The sequence below is a fragment of the Brassica oleracea genome, chromosome C5 (assembly GCF_000695525.1).
Source record: "Brassica oleracea var. oleracea cultivar TO1000 chromosome C5, BOL, whole genome shotgun sequence".
Lineage (NCBI taxonomy): Eukaryota > Viridiplantae > Streptophyta > Magnoliopsida > Brassicales > Brassicaceae > Brassica > Brassica oleracea.
The window spans coordinates 43,139,049-43,162,824 of NC_027752.1; the positions used below are offsets into that span (position 1 = coordinate 43,139,049).

The 23,776-nt window shown below is 37.3% G+C and overlaps 4 protein-coding genes and 1 pseudogene across 8 annotated transcripts; 3 read left to right on the forward strand and 2 right to left on the reverse strand.

Annotated features, from left to right (window-relative positions):
- Positions 1 to 475: 475 nt before the first annotated feature.
- Positions 476 to 1,159, reverse strand: LOC106292383 (ATP-dependent DNA helicase PIF3-like). Its single transcript, XM_013727975.1, has one exon. The coding sequence runs from the start codon at positions 1,157 to 1,159 to the stop codon at positions 476 to 478; it is 684 nt and encodes a 227-aa protein (XP_013583429.1).
- Positions 1,160 to 4,511: 3,352 nt separating this feature from the next.
- Positions 4,512 to 5,948, forward strand: LOC106293830 (annotated as a pseudogene).
- Positions 5,949 to 10,454: 4,506 nt separating this feature from the next.
- On the reverse strand, positions 10,455 to 17,840 carry LOC106293567 (isocitrate dehydrogenase [NAD] catalytic subunit 6, mitochondrial). 2 transcript variants are annotated; one of them, XM_013729246.1, is made up of 7 exons: positions 17,662 to 17,840; positions 17,216 to 17,536; positions 16,988 to 17,149; positions 16,763 to 16,837; positions 16,565 to 16,674; positions 16,401 to 16,473; positions 10,455 to 10,506 (listed from the first exon to the last, which is right to left on the reverse strand). In XM_013729246.1, exons 1-7 carry the CDS (start codon positions 17,821 to 17,823, stop codon positions 10,495 to 10,497), a joined length of 915 nt encoding a protein of 304 aa, XP_013584700.1. In that variant the 5' UTR covers positions 17,824 to 17,840; the 3' UTR covers positions 10,455 to 10,494. The 2 variants fall into 2 exon arrangements, with proteins under 2 accessions (XP_013584700.1, XP_013584699.1); XM_013729245.1 differs by lacking the exon at positions 10,455 to 10,506 and adding an exon at positions 15,224 to 16,031.
- Positions 17,841 to 18,152: 312 nt separating this feature from the next.
- LOC106292675 (coatomer subunit zeta-3) lies at positions 18,153 to 20,322 on the forward strand. 4 transcript variants are annotated; one of them, XM_013728313.1, is made up of 7 exons: positions 18,153 to 18,222; positions 18,782 to 18,821; positions 19,090 to 19,249; positions 19,365 to 19,512; positions 19,608 to 19,685; positions 19,839 to 19,923; positions 20,051 to 20,322. In XM_013728313.1, the coding sequence occupies exons 2-7, from the start codon at positions 18,807 to 18,809 to the stop codon at positions 20,108 to 20,110; spliced, it is 546 nt and encodes a 181-aa protein (XP_013583767.1). In that variant the 5' UTR covers positions 18,153 to 18,222; positions 18,782 to 18,806; the 3' UTR covers positions 20,111 to 20,322. The 4 variants fall into 4 exon arrangements, with proteins under 4 accessions (XP_013583767.1, XP_013583769.1, XP_013583768.1 ...); XM_013728315.1 differs by lacking the exon at positions 18,153 to 18,222 and adding an exon at positions 18,257 to 18,334; XM_013728314.1 differs by lacking the exon at positions 18,153 to 18,222 and adding an exon at positions 18,261 to 18,438.
- Positions 20,323 to 20,900: 578 nt separating this feature from the next.
- On the forward strand, positions 20,901 to 23,377 carry LOC106344045 (serine/threonine-protein kinase-like protein CCR1). The gene has a single exon (XM_013783426.1). The coding sequence runs from the start codon at positions 21,017 to 21,019 to the stop codon at positions 23,309 to 23,311; it is 2,295 nt and encodes a 764-aa protein (XP_013638880.1). The 5' UTR covers positions 20,901 to 21,016; the 3' UTR covers positions 23,312 to 23,377.
- Positions 23,378 to 23,776: the final 399 nt, after the last annotated feature.

Below are 23,776 nucleotides of genomic sequence, written 5' to 3' on the forward strand. Positions count from 1 at the left end.
CTTCTCTTCTCCTGAAAGCATATGTAAATCCTTTTGTTTAGTGATATGTAAAAAGTTAGTTGAACATAAGAATAAATGATAAAACATGTTACCTGGCAACTGCGAAAGCATGTAATCATTTATTTTATCCACTTCATCATTTGTGGGAGTAAGAATGGCTCGATGTCTATACAAATCCTTATCTGTCGAGGTTTGAAAAGCTTTTCCATAAACCTCTTTTGCCATAGTCTCAATAGGATCTTCTCCACTATTTTGTATTAGCAAATCAGAAGGGATGTCAATCTCAACTTAACCGTCGTTAGGCAAATTTATTTTTCTATCTCTAATATCCAAAATCCAGTTTGAGAAGGATTGAAGCTCTTTTGCCGCATCATCAGTAAGACCATCCAGCAATCTCATGTTTTTTGTTAGCTTCAAAACTTTGCAGTGCTCCCAAAGATATGACGAATTCAGAGCCGCCAAAACAATCTCTGCTCTACCCAGGTATAACCGGTAAAATCTGTCTGAAATCTCCACCGAAAACAACAACTTTACCCCCAAAAGGTTTTTCTTCAGAAGATCTTATAATATCACGCATTGTACGATCCAACGTCTCGAAACAGTGTATGCTCATCATAGGCGCCTCATCGCATACAATTAACTTTACCGCTTTAACTAATTCTGCACGATCTGATCCTGGCTCCATTTTCTTGCAAGTACTGAATTCGTCTGCATCTATCGGAATACCAAACCTAGAATGTGCGGTTCCACCTCCTTCCAACAACAATGCTGCAATTCCACTTGATGCAGAATTTAGAACAATCATACCTCTAGATCGGATCGCTGATGAGAGTGCTCTGTATACGAAGGTTTTTCTTGTGCCTCCATAACCATAAAGAAAGAACACTCCACCGCTATCAGTTAAAACTGCATCCAGAATCTGTTCGTATACCCCTCTTTGCTCATCTGTTATCATCGCCATAAGTCTTTCATTTTCCTTTAGCTGATCTTCCACAACATATTTAAGCTCATCATCTATAAGGCGATTGCCATTGTAAGAGCCAAAATCTTCTGGCTTTGGCATGTGGGGCCATTTCTTGAGGCTACGACCATTGCTGAGCAAATGATTTTTGATCTCAGTAAGAGCAATATTTTTGATCTGCTCTATGGTCAAGTTCATATCTGCAAGTTTGACAATTTTATGAAATTAACATAAACATTCTTACAATTAAAAAATTTAATTAGACAAAACTCACCAGGTCGTCCAGTTTCTCGCCGCTTCTTGTAAAGAATATCGTCGGTAAGATACTCCCAAGTAGCTTCCCACACAACATGAGGCGGAGACAAAGATTTGGAAACCAACATTCTTGCAAAAAGCTTCCTGGCATACGTGGCAGAACTACAGTCACTGGCATCTTTGATAGCTTCTATGAATTCCTTGTCATCATCCATCAATCCCAACGCAGGATATAAAACACCATCAACTGTTCTTATATCCTCGTATGATGTCGGCCCTCTTACCCAATTTAGCAATACTCTTAAGAAATATAGCTTATCACCTGATGGCTGAATATGTGCAATCCTCCCTATCGCAAAGCCTCGTTTCCGTGGTACCCATTCTCTCGTACCTGATTTTCAAACAAATTTTGTTGGAAATTCGGCATATGTCAACTCTCTTGCCTCTGCGTATTTTCTGTTTGCTATGAACCAGGCCAAAAACATGGATTGGTTGACAGTCTTTTTGTTGAGAATACTCTCAATAGGTTCGTCTTCATAAAAAAATACCAGTTCCTGATCCGGAAGATGAAAGCCAAGGTTAGTTGAAAAGCTTAAATAGCCAGTTTTTTTGTTGAGAATACTCTCAATAGGTTCGTCTTCATCAAAAAATACTCTCAACGATGTTGTTTGAAAGAAGCCAATTTTGTACGGATGTGGCGTTGTACGGTATTCACCAATAGCATCGTACACTTTTAACAACTGGACGACAATCGCATCTCCCTCGCGTAGCTTGTCATCGATTTTTTTAATGAGATGTTCACCAACTGAAGCATGAATTCTTGTCCCCTGGTCACAAAAATTATAAGAGTTTTATAAACGTAGAATAAGTATATATCTCGAAATGAATCATAAACGATGCTTCCAAAAAATTGCATTTTGTGTGATTTTTACTTACTTCTTTATCAACCAAAACCATTTCAATGGTGTTTCCTGATTCTTTGTTATAGTTTCTCCACAAGCGAACAATCCTAACTTCAATACGGGACGTATCTTTGCGGGGTTTTAATTCTCTAACATAAGAAACAATGTTTTTGAAGGCTCGCACCATTGCCATTGTTCTTGTAAGGGCTGAATGTTTGAATTTTAAGCATTCGGGTGTCTCCTATATATATAAAGGCGATTTATTTATCATATTAATGACCCCTAATAAAGAATGAAATCTTTTAAAGAAATATATTAAATGTGTATTAACAAAAAGTGATTTGCATATGATATGATTTTAACTTGCGCAAGTAATGTAATAAATATTATATCAACCGGCGCAAGAAATTGGTTTTAATAATAAGGAAAGTTATTAATATTTACATTAGTTAACAATCTTGCACAAGTCTAAACTAAATATCTAATTATTATCCCCCAAGCGAATATATATATATATATATATATATATATATGGGCTTAACTAAATCGACAATATATTTGGGCTTTTCTAAATAGGCTAAAGACATTTTTGCTTTTCTAAGATAATTAAAGCTAATTAAGAAGATATGACCAAATATTACCTCATTCTCAGCTTCAACTCAGCTAGTGAAAATGTGGGTACCGAAGCTACATACAGAATCTTCAAACGCCTGGCTATTTATAACCAGTGCAAAGAATATAAAGTGTCCTGCAATTAACGATGCAACAGACTGACTAAATAAGTAATGTGAAGCTCTAAATCGTGCTAATGAAACCGAAAACCAAACTTGAAAATCTCAAGAGAGGACTGTCTAAATGCTTGTTGAGTTATTAAGGAGAAGCTAATCTTACAGTCCTTCTTCAGAGACTGAAGTCGAATCCAAGTTTGTTGTAAATGTTAGTTGTCTCTTCTTGTTCCATCAGTAGACAGTCCGCAAAATACTTCACTGGACGTGGCAATTAGTTCGATGCTCAAGCTTCATGTTATTGTTTAAGAGAATCAATACCTCAACAACAAGAAACATATAAGTAGAAAACCTTCAAGGAGTTAATAATACCCCCTGTTCAAAAACGCGGACGCCTAACTGCCTAGGCACCCGATTAGGTGTTAGACGGAGGGCAAGCGCCGCGAGTTTTTCTTAATCGCTCCAATTAATCGGATAACGGACTATTCGCTTGAAAAACCGATTATTTCCTAGATTAACCGATTTTTTAGAAAATATTTAGACTTTGTTGGCTAATAATCGGGTCCCTGTAAGAAGCCCATTAGCCTGGGTATAATGGAAACCTTGTCAATTCTATTTATAAGGAACTTCAAGGCACCCTTTTGCAACAACTAAGCGATGTGGGACAAATGAAAGTAAGTTTAAATTTTTTTTCCGAATTCGCGCTAATAAAAATGAAAGAAAACTTGCGACTGGGAGGATTCGAACCCTATACCTCTTGCAGAGTCTAAAACGACAGGCACCACTGGACTATTGACGTTTCTACGCCGAACTTTCACTTGTAATAATATATATACGTATATATATAATTAAAAAATATAAAAACTAATCCCCGCGTATACCCCGATTAATCCTCGACTTTTTGGTAACTCGCTAGGCCCGGGACTGCCGCCCTACTAGCGCCTAGCGTAGTTTCGAACAGGGATAATACCTGGTCAACGAAGTTGTTTAACGATTATGTATGTAGCTTCTTCAACCTTTCGATCTCTGAAGGTTAATCAATCAATTAGATACAAAGATTATAAATCTTAATAAGCAGATCATAGTTTATAGCTTAACATATGTCGAATCCAATTAGAGAAACCAAAAAATCTTTGTATCATAGCTTAAAAGTCGAATCCAATCAGAGAAACCAAAAAATCTGTATATTCCGAGAGTATCGACAAACTTCACCTCGTCGATCTGATCGATGGTGGAGAGAAGGAAACTCATCTGGTCGTCGCTTCTTGACGCGATGGATCTGATTGAATCTTCAGTGTGCCGAGAAGCAAACTCATCTGGTCGGACTGTCTTCATCGGTTTCAAACCATATCCCCCTTCAATTGATACGCGGTTGAAAAAAAGAAGAAGAATAAACTTCATGAAATACGACGGCGTTTTCCACTCCGCGGAAGCGAGTGAATAAAAAAAAGAAAAAGAAAAATTTTAAAAAATCAACCAATAGAATTATAAGAATTTTCCTCAGAAGCTTTATGTGATTGCCACGTCAGCAAAAATCAATAAAGTGATTTCTTTTTATGGTATAGGGGATAGTTAAAAAGTCATTATACCCCACTTAAAAACCACTTTTAAGAGTTTTGCAAATAAACATGCTCTAATTCTCTTATTGAGCCTCTTCGAATAGTGGAATCTTTTAGGGTTTTAAAAATGTCTCAGCTTTTCGGCCGTATCTCGAAGCTTTCATCCGCCTTGAATCGGAGGAGCTTCTCGACGACTCCATATCTGTACCTCGGGAGAGAAGTGGTCGGCGAGTCTCCTTGCGGCGGAAACGTTGTCAACTTCAACTTGTACGATCCGAGGAAAGAAGAGCAAGCTGTGATTGAAAACCAGACTCTGTCCAAGCATCTCTGTGAATCCTCGAGGATAGGATCTTCGAGAGGATGGCTAGCTATGATGAACAAACGCGATTCCACAGTGCGTCTCACCAACATCTTAAACAACAACCCTTCAAAGACAATCTCTCTACCTCGCTTGATCAAGGACGAAACCGAACGCCTCATCTATGTCTCTGTCTCGTCCAACGACCACGGTTGCGTAGCAGTGGCCTCCGCGAGGTCTGACGGGTCAAGACTCAGTATGTGTCGACTGGGCGACTCGGAGTGGACTCTATCGACCTGCCTTGCGGTCCAGTCTTCCGTTTATCACCAGTCATGTACTCAGACAGAGACCGGAAGTTCTACGTCAACAGTTGCAGCTCTGACTACACCGGTCCGACTAACTTCACTGCTAAGTACGGTCCGGTGAATGCCTACGTGAGATACCCTCTATCTAACTCTCCCAAGTTGGATCTCCGACGTCTCAATATCCACCAGCTATTTGTCCAGTCTCCTTCAGGCGAGTCCTTCATCGTTCTATGGTAAAATCATTTTGTTCCGTTTATATACTGTTAGAACATCTCCAATGACACACTGCTTTGATCAAATAGAGAAACCATATTATAGATATAATAAAATAGAGAAACCCTATTATAGAATAGATATTGTTCCTCTATATTCTACTCTATAATATAATAGAGTAACTCTATTTTAATCTAAATTATAGAGAAAAAATGGTGTGCTTTTGGAAATGGTCCTATATGAATCAAACTTTATAATATACATGTGTATGTGTGTCACAGGTGTCTGGACTGCATGACGGACAAAGGAGAAGCTGTGGAGTGAAAAGACAAAATGTCCAACCAGCGTGACCTTCTTATAAAGACTCGCAACATTATGGTTTATAGGCAAGACACCGAGTAAGGGACTGGTCCATACAGCAAAGACATTGGTGATCTCTGCATTTTCGTGGGAGAGAACGAACCGTTTTGTCTCTCGGCTAGCGACTATCCTGGACTCAAACCTAACTCTGTATACTTTGCTGGTCGCTGCTCGGGTTACGGCATCTGTGATCTCGCATCTAGCACCATCAGCTATCTATCTGATTCGCGTATACGTCATCCTCTCTTTTGGATTCCTCCCCAAAAGTAGAGGAATTTTTGGGTTCATTTCTCGCGAATGGTATTAAAATACATGAACAGTTCCATACGATTAAGTCTGGTAATTTGATGTGTGCTACCACTGATCAATGAAAGACTACTAATTTACAATCATTAAATAGAAAACATAAGAAAAAGTTTATTTTTTATTAATGAACATGACAAAAAAAAGAGAAATGTCAAAATTGAAGGTCACGACAGATTGTTCATTCTCTTAGTATGGAAATACATGAGTGATAGGAGGAATCCAAAAGAGAGGATGACGTATACGCGAATCAGGACCGCGGGTCTGGCCCGTAAAAGCTTGCTGCGGGGTGGGATTGGACCTCCATTTGGTAAGCCCGCAAAATTGCGGGCCCCACGGAACGGATCGAAAGCGGGATGGGCTACATGTTAACCTGCGGGATTTTGAAGACCCGCAACCCTAAGTCCCCATTTCTGCTTTCATCTAAGAGAGAGAGAGAGAGAGGCGATTCGACGTTATGTAGCTCCAGTGACAGTAGTTTCAGGGTCGATGATGTTTCTGGTCTCCCAAGCGCCTTCGATCTGTACCGGTGGAGCTTCTTTGAGTCATCAAAAGAAATTTGAAAACTCACTTTCCACGGAAGAAGAAGATCTAGTTCCCGCAATGAGTTCTTCATAGTTTTGATTATATGTATTTGTTCACATTATCATATATTTTGGAGTTTTAGGTTTCAATATATCTTTAACTGACTTCTATTATTCTTATTCGCAGAAGATGAAGTTGATGGTGAAGAAGAGAAATCTTCATTTTTTTGTCGCTCGTTGGTGATAAAGATGAGGAACAAGAAGTCTGATTGGTGTTTTCTTTTTATTTCTTTTTGGGATTAGCATCTTTGATATGATGTTGTTTTTATTTAATTTTGGATTCAGAAAACTAAAGCATTTGTTATGAACTTATGAGTTACAATATTTGGATTTAGCAACTAAAGTATTATTTATTTTTAAAATGTTTGGAGTCTAACAAAAGTAAATAAACCTTATCCAGTTTAATCCTTGACTAAATTCACTTACTAATGCGTCATGAAACTGATAAAGCGTCATCAATCATGTATTGAAGCGTTCAGGAGCCATATGTTTGTTTGTAATTCTATGTCTCGCGGGCCGATCTGCAAAGGCCTACGTGTTTTGCGGTACGAGTTTGGTCAGCCATTTTGAAGACCGCAGCCCGCACCGGCCTGACCCGCCGTGACCCGCTCAAAGACAAGCCCGCTGCAGTACGGGACAGGATGAGACTGATCAACCTGTTTGACATTCCTACATACCACAACAATGCAGCATGTCATAACAATTTAAAATCAAAAACAAAGAAAAAACTCAAGATTGATGACATTAAAGGAACTCAAATCAAATCAGAAATTGCGACGTCACCTTGTTGTCCTCTACGGTGTCATTCTCTCTTCCAAACTTAATTCCGAAAGCCCAGAATCCTTGCTCCTTCCTCAACGCTTGAGACCTCATAAGTTCTCTTCTTCACAAAAATCGTTTGCGTAGATCTGAGAAGAAACTAAATTATCTTCCTCAAATTGAACCATTAATTTTTTTCTGAAAATAATGGGTGAATAAAAGATGACCACGATTTTTTTTTTAGAGTAATGGATGTAATTAGTATTAACATTTTTTTTATCTTGCAGGTTTTCCCGGTTGTTACTGACGACAATATGACAATATTATATAAAAAAGATGCAATGTATAGGTGAAGTAGGACATTTGGGTAGAGAGTGAATTATAATTTGTTTGAAGGTTGTACAATGCAATTTCCCTAACTATTATACAATAACTATTTAGAGAAATTTGATCCAATAATCCAAAAAACTATATTTCACCAACTATATCATTCCTTTTCTCTTCCTTTCTTTTCCTGTCACTCTCTATCCTCTTACTACACATAATATTTTCTCCAACAGATCATTCATCAAATTAACCCTAACTACTTAACATCAGTTATGACTTATAATTTGTTACTATCTTTTGTAAATTTATTATTTAAAAGATAATTACCTAATTAGTTTTTTGGCTTCATTAGTAACCCATTACAAAGTAGGGTTGCTGGAATCTGAATCTTTTCTTTATCTGCAAGTTGATACTCGTCTGTACTAGTGTATTTATCACATAGATTAATGATTCATTATAAGCAACAAAAATGTTAGTTATAACAAAAAGTTATGCAAAATGTGATATGAAAACAAGACAGCTATGTTTTTAAAATAACATAAATTAAACTAAAACACAAAGAAAAAAATATAATAAGATTGATCTTTTGCCATCATAGTAGATTGATCTTTTGCCATCATAGTGATGATTAATAACATAATTAGTTAGAAGAAAAACAATAATCAAATACATATGTAACTACACCAAGCCAAAAAAAGTTTGTAGATAGAACGAAATAATAAGGTGTAAAATGTAAGGCATTGGATGCATTTGACCTAGTATTTAAAAACATGTCCATAAATGTTAACGTGACAATTTCATTTCAAATAATTTTTGGTATCCTTCCGATGTGAATGTTGTCAACTATTGAACTTTATTTCATGTTGAAGACATGAAAAAGTATAACCGTGAGATATACAATATAACCATGTTAAAGCATGTAAATTGTGTGTTTGATGTTTGATTTACATATTTTCTTAAAGAAGCAAAAACAAATATGATCCATCTGAAAAAGTGTTACAACTGAACCTTTTTTTTTCCTTCCAACCTCCAAAATTATTATTCTAGTCGTCTGATATTGATATGCTGATGTATGCTTTGATTTGGTGATACATTAAGTGGTAGAAATTTGACTGATACATTTAGAACCATCCAAAGTGAATGATCGGCCTTGTGTGACAGTGTGAGTGACTGAGTGTGTTTACCGTTTAGTATATTCGTAGATTTATGAATAGTCGTTTACATTTCTTTTGTTCTTTTTTTTTCCTTTGCTAACTATTTCTTTTGTTCTTAGTCGTAGAAGTTTTAAGGGACATAATAAATGTACTAATCTTAAGACTTTAAGAGAAAACAAAAAGAACAAAACAAAAGAAAAATAATATAGTTGGACTTGGAAGTAGGGGACCATAGAATGATGTGGTCAATTGTTATAACACTCTTTATGAGTCCAGGAAAAAACGTGCTTCCCCTATATCCATAGATGTGTAGGTTATATATTACAGTAAATAATTACCCATATATACTTTTGATATATTTAAACGTAATTTTCCGACTATTAAGATATTTTTTTTTGTCAAAGCTGTTAGAGCATGTTTATTGAAGCAACCCCTAAATAGATTCTTAGTGAATATTTAAGTATTAAAATTAAGCTGAGAACTTTTGTTAAGAAACAACTAATTTTAGTGCTACAATGCTAGTTTTTTAATTAAGGGTTCTTAAAAAAAATTATTAAACATTGTTTACACCTAGTGTTGTTAGATGTGAATTAGCTCAAGAAGGTCATATGTTTTCTTCTTGTCTCAACACCTTGTTCTGTAAATGTCCTAAGCACTTTTTTTCAATTGTAGTGTACAAAGTATCGAAATTGAGGAGATTTCAGAGAGTGGAAGTATCTATGTTCAGTCAGATGGAGAACATCTTGGATTCCTACCTAGAAAGTTTCAGGTTTTACCAGGTGCCATCGACATGATGATCAGCTGATTCAAAACCAGACATACCAAGAAAATGTAGAAGAAGAAGAGACATCACATTCAACTTTTGTTTGGTATGTACTCTGTACTATGTAGAGATTCTTCTTTTCTTTTATCTTAGATTTGATTCATTGTTTTAATACGAATCAGATATGTGATCGTGTTGTGTTCTGTTGGTACTTTTGTGTGGTCACCATTAACCAAAACAACACACACAAATATACTTATTAAAATAAACTCGTCGTGTCCCATAATCAATCACATTTGAAGCCAAACAATGGTATCTTCACTTTCCTTTCATTCCATGCCAGCGTCAGCCCCATCTACTCCGGAGATGCTGTCCGTTCAACCTTCCGCCGTAATCACCGCCAATTTTTCTCAACTGGAGTGAGTTGCAGAGGACTCAGACAAGTAAAGGATGTGAGCTGGAGAATGTTCTACTCTAAATCGCTTGGTACAGTTCAGAGCTGCTCGGAATCGCTGCCTCCGCTTTCAGACCTCTGGCGCCTCTTCCTCCTTCTAATACTACGACTGATCAGGACTTTGAGATTCCGGTTGATTATTCAGGACGAAAGCCACAGACGAGATTCTTCAACGAGAAAGATCGAGGAGAGCACCGAGTTCTTCGTCGACTTCAACTTTTCTTCTCCTCTCAATATCACAAAACCAATACCCTAACTACACGTGTATAACAAGAGTCGCTTCTTCCACGCCTTAGACACCTCGATAAACATGCTCTTAAGATACTATAGAATTCAGATCTTCCACACAAAAGATACCAGAAGAAATAGATATAATAATCTATGTATTGTTTACCGATACGATATTGAATGATTGTTCCCTTCTTTAGTGCCTTATATTTTAGGGATATTTTCAAAACTGTGAGTTACTTTTGAGTTCCAAAAGCATAGATCATTATGTTCTTTTGCTTTCTTTCTTTCTTTTCAAATGGTGTTTGTTTGTGCTCGATCGACCATGCCTTACTATGCTAACATCAATGAGCTACCTGCCACAAACAACAAAGATCAATATTCAATAAGTCTTAGATGAATTTCTATGCAAAAAATATGTATCAACAACTATTTAGTGATTAGATTATTTTCTTTGTCAAACCAAATGAAATATCTTTCTATTGATCTGTCAAGTCCGTATTATGTGTATGTTAAACTTTTTGTTAGCCTTTTGTTAAATGTGTGAGTGACTCGAGTGATGGAGATGATAGTGACTCCGATGACAAGAACAAAAAGAAAAGTGGCTGAGAAAATCCGAAGGTGAATGTTGTCGAGGTTAAGAGTTCATTATGCATTTTTCTTTTCTTTTCTTTGTGTGTTTTTTGCTTTTTCAAATTCCCTAAAGCTTCCTTAGAAGCTACAAATGCTTGATTTGGTGTGGTTTAATAGAAGTTTTTTTAATTCCCTAAAGCTTTTTAAAAGCTAACTAGATTTTGATCCGCGCTTGGAAAGCGCGGATTTTTTGGATTATATTATAATACAAAGTCTTATTATATCAAAAAATATAATTTTTAACAGTTATATAATCTACGAATTAGTTTATTTGAGATTTTATATGTACACTTTTACATATGTTTCTTTTAGGCAAGAGAATTATATCCGGATCAAAAAAACAAACTGAACCGACCCGAAAATATAGGTTTAGTTCAGGTCGAGAGAAGATAACCTATTGGAGTTTTTTGGACCAGCAGGTCTTTGTTTGAGTCTGGATCCTACCCTAGACCCGATCATAAATATGTTATGTTTATTAGGTATATTTGGATATTTTGAATATGTTTCCGGTATTATGGATATATTTTTTAAGTTTTTCGTTTACGATTATAGTTTTTGATTTCAGGTAAATTTTCAAATTAAAAAAAAATTGGATATTTTTCAGTTCATCGTGTCAGATTTTGAATAAGATTTTGAATTTTTAGGTATTTGAATTTTTTGGGTATTTGTTTGGAGTTTCTAATATTTTTCAGATATTTCGATTTTTTTTCTGGATCCTAAATACCCGAACATATGTGGACCCATTACGTCCATATCAGGTCCAACAACCTTTTGATATAGATTTTTAACGTTATTGTACAAAAACATGGTTGATAAAATATTTTTTCTGAGTAATGATATCATAAGGAATAATATTAGGATCTGTTAAAAATATTTAAAATATTGTATGGTTAGAATGATTAATGGTATTACCAAAAAAAAAAAAAGTTATACATGACTCTAACAACTTTTTTATATTAGATTTTTTAAGACTATTTCTCTTTTAATAGTATTGATTCGTTTTTAAGTGAAAAGTATAATATTTAAACCAATAATTTTCAAAATCATGAATAATCAATACCGATATCGTGAAATCATGTTAACTTTAACAGAACCAATGAATTTCTACATTTTTGTGAAGGTAACATGAATATTCAGAAAACTCATTTTTAAATATGAAAATATCTATCAAACTATAGACGGTTGAAAGTTTAGTATATGATATGAGATTTTAGTGGGAAAGTTTATATAAGATATGATTACTTTATTATAAAGGAAAGATGAAGTTAGAATGTACACATATATGTCGTATAACTTCTCTTGCTTTAAATCATATATTATATGATAAAAGTGATAATATAAAACATTAGTTTCAATGCTTTTACGATTAAAAATCAAAATAGTAAATATTGTAATAGTAGTGATTAGGATTTAGGAATGAAATTTAAATAAATAAAGGAATTGAATAAACTATTGTTAGAGAAATATATGGTAACATATTGTTAGTCTAAATTTAAGGTAAGACCAAAAAATAATGAGATAAATGAAATGATCCAAACAACTTTCATAGGTAGATTTTTTAAGACTCCTTCCCTTTTAATAGTATTGATGATGTAGTGAATCTTAGTCCTCGACAAATTAATATTAAAATGTTTTGTGGGGTTTCCTTAGAAGTTACACGCGTAAATTACATGCATGCATAATATTGATAACATTAAAAGTAACATAATGTATTATAAAACTATTAAATGACTAGTTTGCATGAAAAACAATATATAAAATACAAATATTTATAGGCTAAAATTTCATATAAATGGCATAAAACATATCACATATACATAATAAAGTAAAATTAGTATAATAATAAACAAGCTATGAGAAATCTAGCTAATTTAATCAAGTTATTTGATTAAACCAATTAGTAATGCAATTTAATAGTTAAAAGAAGTGTGTTGACCAAAAAAAAATAATTAAAATTGAAAGTGTCAATGGAAATTTGGTGAATGGCAAAAAATGAAATAAAAGAGATTATGTGTAACCGTTGTACAGTTCTTTTTTCTTTCTTTTATATGTTCTTCTTTTAAATTCCTTAAAGCTTCCTTAGAAGCTACCGTGTTTTGGTGTTCATTAGTGCAAGTTTCTGATGTTGTTGTTTTTAGTTTAAATTCCATAAAGCTTCCTTAGAAGCTACTGTGTTTTGGTGTTAATTACTGCAATTTTTATGTTGTTGGTTATGGTTAAAATTTCCTAAAGCTTCTTTAGAAGCTACTGATACAATGAATGAATCTTTAATCCATGACAAATTTAATATTAAAATGTTCTCTGAAATATGAATTTCTTATCATGGTGATGCAAAGATTACAAACATTAGGTAATACTACAAAAGTAAGAAGAGTTAGTTTAACTTATAATTATTGATGAACTTTTAGTCCTCAACAATTTTCGTTTTGAAATGAAGTGTAAATAAGAATTCTTATCAACATACTATGATGGAAAAGTTACAAATGTTAAGTACCATTACAAAAGAGATTTAGCCCAACCTACAAAAGAGACTATTTATAATTTCATTTCTTTTCAATTTCGTTCTTATCTTCTCTTCCATAAATCAAAAGTTTCTAAAGATTGTTGGCTCCTGAGTAGCTTACATAACCTGGAATCATTTACATGGTGATGATGACGGAAAAATGGGAGGAGATTGTTGCTACTTTGCTTGCTTTAGTAACGTTTATGTTATAAAATTCCAGTGTGTTTGGTTTGTATATATAGACACTAGTTTTTCTCTCAGTCCATGTAATAGTTGTTATTATCTATCCACACTAAAACAATGTCATCGCATTTACATTGAGTTGGCACATGACTAAGGTTTTAAACAGAAAAATTATTAGATGGTTTTCATAAGACTGGTATAGTGACACCAAGTACATATATTTATGATCGATCATACATGTAATCGCAATTCAATAAATCTCAAACAACGAAGGGTGGGGAAGATATTTTTGTGCTCTTGAACCCATCATGTAACTTTTGGAAGAAAGATATACATATCATCACTTTGTGTTCGAGCATTTGCTACTGGAAAAAGACTGAAAATTGCATTCTTGCGGAGATTTAGTAAGAAACTTTAACTCACCATTAACAACCTGATTAATTAACCATATTTCATAATCAATTATTTTCAGTACAACCAACATAAATATTTTTTGTTAAAATAAAAAAGTGCAAATCAACAAAAGAAGCAATAATAAGAACAAAAAGCAAAATCCAACTATTTCAATTTTGGATAACCAAAAAAAACGTAAACTCTCTCTCAAAAAAGGCGATGCAGACGGTGATTTAGGGTTTTCGATGGTTTCTCGTCAATGGGATCCGGGCATTATCATAGGGATTTCGATCGCTGCAGACAGTTATCATGGTGATTCGAAATATGGCTCTCTTTCGAGGTTTTTGGGGTTCGATCTAGGCATCAACAGAGGGATCTTTGGAGGAATAAGGAAAGTTACGATTAGGCTCTACTAGAATTCGATTTCGAATGTAATCAATGTCGAATCACGAATATACGAAGGTAGTATCTCTGGAATCGAAGTTTCAATGGTTCTTTTCTTTATCATTGAGATTCAGAGACACAATCAAAGATTGGGTTTTCTTGGGGTTTGGAAATTACGGTATCTGGGCATATTGGAATGGCGACGTAATCTTGGGATTTAGATCGAAAGTATCAATCTGCTGAGATATCGTTTTATGTGGGAACATTTTTTGGGTGAAAAAAGGAAAAATGGTGTCAATATAAAAGGATGTTAGGATCGACTCTCTTTTGTATCATTCTTACAAGCGTTTCATCTTCTACTTTCAATATATCGGTTCTTACATCGTTTACTATGACACAGAGCCAGTTGTTAAGCCATGGAGAGGAAACGAAGAGCGGTGAGAGTTCCCGGAAGAGACTGAAGATCTCGGTGGCGCATTTCGACAATTCCGCGCTAATCAAAACCTATTCCAAAACTCTGATTGGGAGGTGTATGAACCCGGAGGAGCAAGACATGAAGGCGTTGTTCTTAAACCTTCCAAAGATCTGGAAGCTGGAGGAACGGGTTACTAGTACTGACTTGGGATTTGGTAAATTCCAATTTGATTTCAAAACGGAGGAAGACATTGACGGGTTGTTGAAGCTGCAGCCTTTCCACTTCGACTATTGGATGCTCTCCTTGGCACGGTGGCAACCAAAGCAGTCGAAGCTCTTTCCTTCTGATATAACGTTTTGGATTCGTATCATCGGAATTCCGCTGGAGTTCAGGACGGTTCCCACTTTTGAAAGTATTGGGAACGCTACTGGAAGAACAGTGGCAGTGGATTTGGTTCATATGTGAATCCAGGTTGTGATTGATGCGTTCCAAGAGCTATGCTTCGAAACTACTGTGGATTTCAAAGGAGGGGAGTTTTATGATGGTGAGGAGGTGGCGATTTCTTTGCGATATGAAAAACTCTTTGGTTATTGCCAGCTTTGTTCTAGCCTTTGTCATAAGGAAGAGAAGTGTCCGCTAGAGAAGAAGAATACAAAGGCTAGTCTGGAGAGAAGGCGGGAGATCAGAGAAGGCAATGGGGGATGGTCAGATGGGGTAAGACACGACGACAGAGCTAGGAGTTACAAAGGCGTGGTCATCAATGGTAATGCGAGTCAACAGAACAAAGAACGAGATGGGCGGGACTGTTATGGGAAGGGCAAAGGGAAGATGAGTGAAGCACAAGACTCTAAATGGGTAAAGGAGAAAGGACACAGAAGATATCCTAATTATGGATTCTTCAAAACATTTTGATGGATTCTTCAAACATCTCTATCGTTCCTGTGTTATGAAATGTTGCCCCTTAAGGCAGAAGAAAATAGCTGTGCAAGAACTCAAAATGTAAAACAAAATATAAAAAAAAATCATGAGAAAAGCCAATGGCGGCTTTGTTTCTTCTCATAGGAAGACTGATTAAAAGGAGAGGGAAAAAACGTGTAAGAAACAACAAGAATTTCTGGAGGATAAATCCTCAAGGAAAGGTCCAATGGCGAATGAATAAGTAGAGAAAGAATGGGTGTTTAGAGATGATCACAGATGGCTTTTGTGAACTCTGTTGTGGTTGAGGTACCTCCGAGATCAGCGGTTCTATACTTCCCCTCCGCTATTGTGTTGATGATGGCGCTATGAATTTGCTCTGCTTGTTTGTTGAGCTTGAGATGCCGCAACATCATCACTCCACTCAGAAGCAAAGCTGTCGGGTTCGCCAAGTTCTATACAACACCACCAAAGAAGAGCAAAACATTTAAGATCATAAGCTAAGATTTTAATCAGCATTAGGCTGATAATATCTAAACTCATTGTGCAGATTAGACTCATTCACCATCACCATAGTCATAGTTTGGGAAGTTATTACAAGCGCGATGATCCAACAAGACCTGTTCCACAATAGGAACTAGACCAAGATCCAGTCTACATTGAAACTCTATAAGCATCTAAATATTCTACAAGATGAATAATCTTTTCTCAGAAGCAGCTTATTATCATACTAGGTTTTAGAGTAACAGTCAGATTTGAGTCACTTCAATTAGAAATTTAGAATGATGATAACATCTGAGAATGATGCTGGTTAGAGGACTAACCTTTCCAGCAATATCTGGTGCAGACCCGTGCACAGCTTCAGCAAGGGCAATACCATCCTCCCCGATATTACAACTGCATCAAAACATAATCAGAGCTTAATAAAAATTGCCTCATCATCTATGCTTAAATAATGTATTCTGTGAGATGAAAGAACAAACGTTACCTTGGAGTCAGTCCTAGTCCCCCAACTAGTCCAGCACACAAATCGCTTATAATATCTCCATAGAGATTTGGCATCACCAAGACATCAAAAAGTGTTGGATTTTTCACAAGCTGGCGCCATATTAAGAAATATCAATCAATTGACCTTTACACAATTCAGAACAAATTGTAAGAAAAGAACATGTTGTATGTAGCTTACCATCATACAGCAGTTGTCAATAACAACCTTCTCGTATTCTATCTCAGGATACTTCTCAGCTACCTCATCACAGCACTGAAAACACAAGAAGCAAACCATTCCCTTGTTACACAACAAAGATTTGAAAGAAGAATCCAACAAGAAACTCAAAACAAAAATCAATTTGTTCCTCAAAATGAGAAGTGTTAATGAATGTTCTCATCTGGAAGTCTAAAATGAGCAGACCTGAAGGAAAAGACCATCAGTTTTCCGCATAATATTGGCTTTATGAATAGCAGAAACTTTCTTCCTTCCGTGAGTCTTAGCATAGAGAAAAGCATATTCCGCAACTCTCATACTCGCCTTACGTGTAATAATCTTAATACTCTCCACCACACCCTTAACCACCTTAACAAAATCAAACGACAAATAATCAGCAAGGTTCTTAACAAGGCTACTAAAAAATAGACTAACCTGATGCTCAAGCCCACTGTACTCTCCTTCAGTGTTCTCACGAATAGTAATAAGATCAACGTCATCATAACGGGTCTTGTACCCAGGGAGGCTGTAACAAGGCCTAACATTAGCATAGAGATTCAGCTCTTTCCTAAGAGTAAGGTTCAAGGAACGGTGACCCTTCCCAATGGGAGTAGCCATAGGTCCTTTTAAGCCAACCTTGTTATCAAGCACGGACTGAAGACTCTCCCGCGTCAAGAAACTATTGGTTCTCGGATCCACTTCAGTACTAACGTAATGCTCGTCCCAATCAATTGCCACGTCAGCGGCGGTAAACACCTGGAATCACCATAAAGGAGCAAACTTTATTAATGTAATGTAGCTCGGTGATAAAAAAAACGCGATCAAACGAGTGAATCGTGTAACTTAAGGACGAACCCACGATGGGGATTTGAAAAAGGTACCTGTTTGACGGATTCGGCGATCTCGGGACCGATCCCGTCGCCGGGGAAGAGGGTTGCTTTGATCGGAGTGGTGGAGGAGGAGAAGGCTCGAGAAGCGGAAATGAGCGCTGAGGAGGAAGACGTTGGAGTGCCGAGAAGCCGTCTAGCGAGAAATGCTGCCATGGTGAGAGAGGAAGAGAGACAAGAGGAGACTTTTGTGCTGCGTTGAATTTCAAAAGTTGTATTTATACTCCGGCGAGGAGAGGAGAGAAGAGAATGTTTCTTTTAACGCCTTGTAGTTTTTTAAGAAAGTCAACTGAATTAAAAAACGGCATAAAGTAACTGTCTAACACTAGCAAACGGCATGAAGTGTAGTATCGAACCCGGTCAGATGAAATCCCAGTGGAAAAAATCAACTTTATTAAGAACGGCATAAAGTAAGTGTCCAGAAATAGCAAACGGCAAGCAGCCTAGTCTCGAACCAATCCGGTTATCTGAATTTTAATAACCGGCCATATAACAGAACAAAGTAAAAGAGTATCCATCATTCAAAGGGAACCAATCATCTGCTCTCTCAAAAAGGTATTTCGATTTCTTGTGTTTTAGCTCTTATTAGATCCTGCGCTTTCGATACTTGAATCTTGATTCCTGAATATCCGTTCCTAAATCCCTCCATTGCTTCTTCTCCGATCTTGTATTCCGTTGCTCTTTTGTGTGTTGTTCACTCTCACTCTTTGATCACGATTTTTCGTTCTCAGATCTTCAATCGTACTTCAACATTTTGTTATTGCGACCAATGTAATTTTGCTTGGGCTATTACTACATTGTGGAGATCTGTGCTGTGTTGTGTGATTTTCTCCCACGAAATTAGTTTTTTTTTTTTTTTTTTCGTCATTTGTGTGGGTGGAGCTTTTGCTTAGTGATTGTATCTATCGATCCATTTGTGATTCTTAGTCTTTCTAATCAATCATGTGTGGGCCCTCTGTAAGCGTTTCGCCCTGCTGCTTAGCTATATATTATATAGAAAAAATGTCGCATTGTTGTTTGTTGTGTACACAAACGTTGTGAAATAGATGAGCTTTGGGGGGATTTAATTGGTTTAGTGTTACAGCTGAAAATATTTGGTTTTTTGTGTTTGTAGTGGCGATATCTCAAGTCTAACAACAATGTCAGGGACTCATGTAAGTTCATATCTCATTGAATATTCTTAGCATATGATTACATCTTCCTAAAGCCGCCATCTTTATCATCATCTGTTGATGTACTTATGTGTATCATGTCGCGATATGTTCTTAGCATATGTCGCTTCTTGTTGAGTTGTAGATGCTCGGTATCTGATCTAAGGTTTTATGAGTTTAAACCCTGCGCATGATCTTTTTTTTGGATTCCATTGCTTCATTTCTCCCCCTGAAACTTGACATAGTGACGGTCCATTTTTACGATGAATAGGATTCATGTCCTTTGGTAAAGAACATTCTTCTTCTGGACTCTGAAGGGAAGCGTGTGGCTGTCAAGTATTACTCCGATGACTGGGCGACTAATGCTGCCAAGTTGAGTTTTGAGAAGTACGTATTCTCCAAGACCTCTAAGACCAATGCTCGCACAGAAGGTTAGACCACACACATGATTCATTTAAAACAATTTCTTTCATTGGCTGTGTACTTTGTATATACTATACAGTCTGTCTCAAATTGCTTATGTTTGGGTTTGACATTTATGTGCAGCTGAGATCACTTTGCTGGACAGTAATATTATTGTCTATAAGTTCGCCCAGGACCTTCACTTCTTTGTCACTGGAGGCGATGATGAAAACGAGCTCGTCTTGTCTTCGGTTCTTCAAGGCTTTTTCGATGCTGTTGCACTTCTTCTAAGGTATTTGCTCGACTTTACAGTCGAACATTGTCCCTTATTTATTGATCAACGATCTCAACAGTTAACCTTTTTCTGCTTCCCCTTTTCTGCACTAGGAACAATGTGGAAAAGATGGAAGCCCTTGAGAACTTGGATCTCATTTTTCTCTGCCTCGATGAAATGGTCGATCAGGGGTATGCAACTCTAATATCTTATCCTTACACTACTTTTATATGCGAGTCTTAAGCTTCTTAAAGATTTGCTGATGTTTTTTTTGACTTTTGTCCTATATATCTAAGCATTTAAAGCTATTGTGTTATTATGGGTTGTGGAATATATGTGTTCAGGGTGGTTCTTGAAACAGACCCAAACGTCATTGCGGGAAAAGTAGCAATGCAGAGCACAGAAGCTAGTGGTTCACTCTCTGAACAGGTGCTGACTATTACAGCTTCCTTTATAGTCTTTGATTTAGGATCAGTTTTTTTTTGTGGTTTGGCTGAACCTTAGAACGGGGCATTTCTAATGTGTTTTTTTTTTTTTTTACATTTTGGGATTGCAGACACTAACTCAAGCACTGGCAACAGCTCGGGAACATCTGGCAAGAAGTCTGCTTACATGAGAGTTTCCTCATATGCATAATACTGTTATGGGATTTGTCTCATTACGTGTGAAAGTCTTTTAATAATTCGAACACTTTGCTTACAGCATTTCTGCATACTTAACCTGAAGTTTGGGGTATTTGTTACATAGCTGTGTGTTCAATGCTGGAGCTTTTTTGAAGACTGGATATTGCAGAACAAGAATTTTATAAATCTTGATTCATATCTTTTATTGAACTTTTCTGGTAACGACAATTTGTAAAACAACGAACGCTTTAAAATAAGGTCAAATAGAGTCGACTAGAAGACAATAAGGTGGTTATTGCGTTTATCACTCCAAGGCAGATCATTTTGGCGTTATATGCACTAAAGACGCCGAACACATCACCTACTCAATAATTTAACATTTCAGTGGAAAATATTATTCAACTCAGTTTTATTTATATGTTTTTTTTTTTATATGTCTACTTTCGTAACCTACTATATTTCCCATTGTATGTAGTGAATCAGACAATGACGGTGAGCTTACAAAAAAAACAAAAAAATGTTTAAAAGCTTCAAAAAAGTTGACATGGATTAGATCTTGCTGTCCCCTTCAAGACGCAATTCATTAGATTTTCTCTTTATTTGATTTTTCTTTTGTCCCACACTATTATGAACTTGTCTATCTTCTTTTGTGAAAATTTTACATGCATGAATGTGTAAATGGTTAAGTTACAGTTTATATTACAAGTCGGTCGTCAACGTAAGCTTACCATACAAATATTCTAGAGATCCAAACGAATCCAATAAAAATATACATTACTTTTATTTATTTGTTATTTGCTCATCCATAAGGACGCCACCCACGTTCTCTGTTCCTCACCACTGTCAAAAATGTCAGCTTATGGCCACTCTTCTCCTTCAGTTCATGAACTTCTCCTCCAATGGAAACCCATCTCTTCCTCCTCGTTCTCTCACTCCTCCTATTCTTATCCAAACCCGGATCCGGATTCGGATCCCCCGGCCCCATCGCGGCCTCCTTAGGCGGCAACTCTGCTTTCTTCTGCGCCATCGACGCTAGCGGACGCCAAGAAGTTATCTGCTGGGGCAAAAACTACTCATCTCCTTCTTCTCCATCTTCCTCTTCTTCTTCAACTTCACAAACCTACAACATTCCTTCCATGGCCGTTCTCTCAGGCGGAGACGGTTTCCTCTGCGGTGTTCTGTCCAACACATCTCAACCCTTTTGTTTCAGTTCACTTGGATCTTCTTCCTCCTCGGGTACGGATCTTGTCCCTCTCTCTTACAGGACAACTGCTTACTCTCAGATCGCTGCTGGAAACAGACACGTCTGTGCAGTCAGAGGAGCTTACTATTCCGACCACGACTCTGGAACCGTAGACTGTTGGGAGATAACGAAAGCTGCCAATAACAGTTTTGTCGCTAAAGAGAGTTCTAACTTCTACGATCAGAACGTTAGTAACCTCGTCTTCAACAAGATTGTGTCTGGTGATGGGTTTAGCTGTGGTGTTGTCAGAGAAGGTGGGGTCCTCTGTTTCGGCCCAAAGTCTTCTACTTTAGGGCTTAACATAACAACTTCAGACAGCTTCGAGGTGTTATCCGCTGGGAAAAGTTCAGTATGTGCGATTCTAAACTCAACTCGTGAGATTAAATGTTGGGGAGACGAGGACTCTTTTGTTAATTCACCAGGTGATAAGTCTCGCTTCGTTGCGTTAGCATCTGGTCCTAACCATTACTGCGGGATCCGCGAAGATACTCACGAGGTTGAGTGTTGGGGCGACGCTAACTTCTCGTTGATACCTAAAGCTTCCGGCTTTAAGGCTATTGCGTCTTCTGACTCCATCGTTTGCGGTATAAGAGAAGAGGATCTCGTTCTCGACTGCTGGATGGTTAACGGGTCGTCAACACTAGCGTACGATCCTCCTTTAGAGCTTTGCAGTCCAGGGGTATGTAGAGCTGGTCCTTGTGGGGATAAAGAGTTTGCTTTCAACGCAAGCATCCTCGACGAGCCTGACCTAACGAGTTTATGCGTGAGGAAAGAGTTGTCGCTCTGTTCTCCTTGCGGATCGGATTGCTCTAACGGATTCTTCTTGTCGAGTTCGTGCACCGAGAACTCTGACCGGGTATGTACCTCGTGCTCGCTATGTCAGAACAGTTCTTGTTCCGACATTTGTAAGCTTCACAACCACGATTCTTCTTCAGACAAACATTGGAATCAGCTAGCTCTCATCGTCGGCTCTTCCGCCTCGGCTCTGTTGATCATCATCATCTGTTGTTGCGTCGTGCCACGGTTTGTCACTAGTCCTAACAAAGAAGACGGTTTCAAATCTTGCATAGGAAAGACCGATCTAGAAACCGAGCCACTCGAAATGATCCCCCCTGCTCCATCGGTAACCCCTTTCGCGCAAGTGTTTAGGCTCTCCGAGCTTAAAGACGCGACCAACGGGTTCAAAGAGTTCAACGAGCTAGGCAGAGGAAGCTACGGGTTCGTCTACAAAGCCGTGTTATCCGATGGGAGACAAGTCGCGGTTAAAAGAGCTAACGCATCGACGATAATCCACACTAACGCTAGAGAGTTCGAAGCCGAGCTGGAGATTCTATGCAACATTAGGCATAGCAACATCGTGAATCTCATCGGCTACTCCACCGAGATGGGAGAGAGGCTTCTTGTCTACGAGTACATGCCTCACGGTACGCTTCACGACCATCTCCACGGCGGGTTTTCGCCGTTGAGTTGGGGGTTAAGGGTTCGCATCGCGTTGCAAACGGCGAAGGGTCTCGAATATCTTCACGTTGAAGCTGAGCCGAGGATTGTGCATGGAGATGTGAAGTCTTCGAACGTGCTTTTGGACTCCGAGTGGGCCGCGAGAGTTGCGGATTTTGGGCTTCTGACGTCGTCTAACGAGAGGAGTTTGGACGTCAAAGGAGATGTTTATGACTTTGGGGTTGTGTTGTTGGAGATTTTGACCGGGAGGAAGCGTTACGATAGGGATTGTGACCCTCCGGAGATAGTTGAATGGGCAGTTCCCGTGATCAGGGAAGGCAAAGCGGCGGTGGTTTTGGATAAGTATATTGCTTCGCCGAGAAATGTGGAGCCGTTGTTGAAACTCGCTGACGTGGCGGAGTTGTGTGTACGGGAGGATCCGAGTCAACGACCAAACACGTCGGAACTTGTGAACTTGTTGGATCAGTTGGCCAGAGATGGACTGCTCCTGTAGTTTTTGTTTTGTTTTTTGGTGTGTGTTATCTATACTTTTATTTCTGAATTTTAATTGTATAATCAAATATTTATACACAATTTGTGAAAATAATTATTCAACTAGAGAATAGTGTTTGAAAAAAAAAACTAGAGAATAGTGTTGTGGAAATAATTATTTTAAATACACTGTACATCAGATGTTGTGGATTTTTGGAATCTCAGCTTTTCTCACTTTACAGAATCACAGCTTGTTGTTGTTCTAAAGCTTTCTGAATGGATTGCAAATTATATAAAAACATTAGACTTGCAATTAAAATAAAAATGAAGAAGATATTAAATGAATAGATAGTTTAAAACAAGGACTGAGAAATTTCAGGCACTGATAGAATCAGCATATAGGAATGGGTGTGGCACGTGCCACATTCTATCTTCTATATATTTCTTATGTGTGCCAGAATGTCCAAAGAAAATTCTGTAGCTAATT

Bases quoted from the DNA above. Each gene is read 5' to 3' on its own strand.
- LOC106292383 (XM_013727975.1), bottom strand. From the start codon at position 1,159: ATGAACTTGACCATAGAGCAGATCAAAAATATTGCTCTTACTGAGATC.
- LOC106293567 (XM_013729245.1), bottom strand. From the start codon at position 17,823: ATGGCAGCATTTCTCGCTAGACGGCTTCTCGGCACTCCAACGTCTTCC. The intron at 17,537-17,661 runs GTACCTTTTTCA...TGGTGATTCCAG, and splicing joins TCGCCGAATCCGTCAAACAG to GTGTTTACCGCCGCTGACGT. The intron at 17,150-17,215 runs GTTAGTCTATTT...GATTTTGTTAAG, and splicing joins ACAGTGGGCTTGAGCATCAG to GTGGTTAAGGGTGTGGTGGA.
- LOC106292675 (XM_013728313.1), top strand. The intron at 19,250-19,364 runs GTTAGACCACAC...ATTTATGTGCAG, and splicing joins GACCAATGCTCGCACAGAAG to CTGAGATCACTTTGCTGGAC. The intron at 19,924-20,050 runs GTGCTGACTATT...TTGGGATTGCAG, and splicing joins GTGGTTCACTCTCTGAACAG to ACACTAACTCAAGCACTGGC.
- LOC106344045 (XM_013783426.1), top strand. From the start codon at position 21,017: ATGGAAACCCATCTCTTCCTCCTCGTTCTCTCACTCCTCCTATTCTTA.